Source organism: Canis lupus, chromosome 23, assembly GCF_011100685.1.
Source record: "Canis lupus familiaris isolate Mischka breed German Shepherd chromosome 23, alternate assembly UU_Cfam_GSD_1.0, whole genome shotgun sequence".
NCBI classification, from domain to species: Eukaryota; Metazoa; Chordata; class Mammalia; order Carnivora; family Canidae; genus Canis; species Canis lupus.
The window spans coordinates 35,684,052-35,685,911 of record NC_049244.1 but is presented as its reverse complement, the minus strand read 5'-3'; the positions used below and the strand labels follow the sequence as shown (position 1 = coordinate 35,685,911).

The 1,860-nt window shown below is 78.5% G+C and overlaps 1 protein-coding gene across 2 annotated transcripts; it reads left to right on the top strand.

The window, feature by feature from the left end:
- The first annotated feature begins 372 nt into the window (after positions 1 to 372).
- Positions 373 to 1,629, top strand: FOXL2 (forkhead box L2). 2 transcript variants are annotated; one of them, XM_038570188.1, is made up of 2 exons: positions 373 to 499; positions 551 to 1,629. In XM_038570188.1, exons 1-2 carry the CDS (start codon positions 373 to 375, stop codon positions 1,585 to 1,587), a joined length of 1,164 nt encoding a protein of 387 aa, XP_038426116.1. In that variant the 3' UTR covers positions 1,588 to 1,629. The 2 variants fall into 2 exon arrangements, with proteins under 2 accessions (XP_038426116.1, XP_038426115.1); XM_038570187.1 differs by having other exon boundaries at positions 373 to 1,629.
- The last annotated feature ends 231 nt before the right edge of the window (positions 1,630 to 1,860 follow it).

The window sequence follows — 1,860 nt, the reverse complement described above, 5'->3', positions numbered from 1 at the left end:
GGCAGCTCCGCCGGAGACGCGGGTCGCGCCTCGGGAAAACCGGCGGGTGGGGGGAGGGGAAGGGCGCCGAGAAGAAAACCCACCGAGGCGGGGACTGGCCTGCGCGGGGAGGGGCGGCGGGGCCGGAGCCCCTCGCTGTTGGGCGGACTCCCCATGGCCAGAGGCTGAGCTCCACTCCCGCCGGCCGCTCCCGAGGGGAAGGGAGAGAGCAGAGGAGCGCAGCGAGAGGCCCGGCCGGCGAGCACGGGCGGCGCCCGCGGTGCCCAGAAGTTTGAGACTCGGCCGCGCGCCGCCTCGCGCGCCCGGACTGCGCCGCGCGGGCACCGCGGGAACGGGGCAGGGGCTGCCCGGCCGCGGCGCGCCGGCTTTGCCATGATGGCCAGCTACCCCGAGCCCGAGGACGCCGCGGGGGCCCTGCTGGCCCCGGAGCCCGGCCGCGCGGCCAAGGAGCCCGAGGCGCCGCCGCCGCCGCCGAGCCCGGGCAAGGGAGGCGGCGGCGGCGGCGGCGGCGGCGGCGGAGGCGGCGGAGGCGGCGGCGGCGGCGGCGGAGGCGCCGGGGCGGCCCCGGAGAAGCCCGACCCCGCGCAGAAGCCCCCGTACTCGTACGTGGCGCTCATCGCCATGGCGATCCGCGAGAGCGCCGAGAAGAGGCTCACGCTGTCCGGCATCTACCAGTACATCATCGCCAAGTTCCCGTTCTACGAGAAGAACAAGAAGGGCTGGCAAAATAGCATCCGCCACAACCTCAGCCTCAACGAGTGCTTCATCAAGGTGCCGCGCGAGGGCGGCGGCGAGCGCAAGGGCAACTACTGGACGCTGGACCCGGCCTGCGAGGACATGTTCGAGAAGGGCAACTACCGCCGCCGCCGCCGCATGAAGCGGCCCTTCCGGCCGCCGCCCGCCCACTTCCAGCCGGGCAAGGGGCTCTTCGCGGCCGGGGGCGCCGCGGGCGGCTGCGGCGTGGCGGGCGCGGGCGCCGACGGCTACGGCTACCTGGCGCCGCCCAAGTACCTGCAGTCCGGCTTCCTCAACAACTCCTGGCCGCTGCCGCAGCCGCCCTCGCCCATGCCCTACGCCTCCTGCCAGATGGCGGCGGCCGCGGCGGCGGCGGCGGCGGCCGCGGCGGCCGCGGGCCCGGGCAGCCCGGGCGCGGCCGCGGTGGTCAAGGGGCTGGCGGGCCCGGCCGCCTCGTACGGGCCGTACTCGCGCGTGCAGAGCATGGCGCTGCCCCCCGGCGTGGTGAACTCCTACAACGGCCTGGGGGGCCCGCCCGCCGCGCCCCCGCCGCCGCCGCCGCACCCCCACTCGCACCCGCACCCGCACCCGCACCCGCACCCGCACGCGCACCATCTGCACGCGGCCGCCGCGCCGCCGCCGGCCCCGCCGCACCACGCGGCCGCCGCGCCGCCCCCGGGCCAGCTCAGCCCCGCCAGCCCGGCCGCCGCCGCGCCCCCGGCGCCCGCGCCCGCCAACGCGCCGGGCCTGCAGTTCGCCTGCGCCCGGCAGCCCGAGCTCGCCATGATGCATTGCTCGTACTGGGACCACGACTCCAAGACCGGCGCGCTGCACTCGCGCCTCGACCTCTGAGAGCCCCGCGCACGCCGACTCTGAGGATGCAGGGACGCGCGACGCCGGCCGCGGCCGCAGCCACGCGCCCCGGGGCCGTCTTCGGAGCCCGCGCCCGGGGCCCTCCGCCCCTGCCGGCTCCCCGCCGCGCCGCTCGCCCCTCTTTTGTCTCCACCGCTTCTCCCGTTGCTCGCCTGCCCGCCCTCGCCGCCCCCTCGCCGCCCGGGCCTGCAGGCCGCCTCGCCTCTCCGCGCGCCTTCTGCAGGCCGCGTCTCCTCCCGGCGCCCCCGCGTC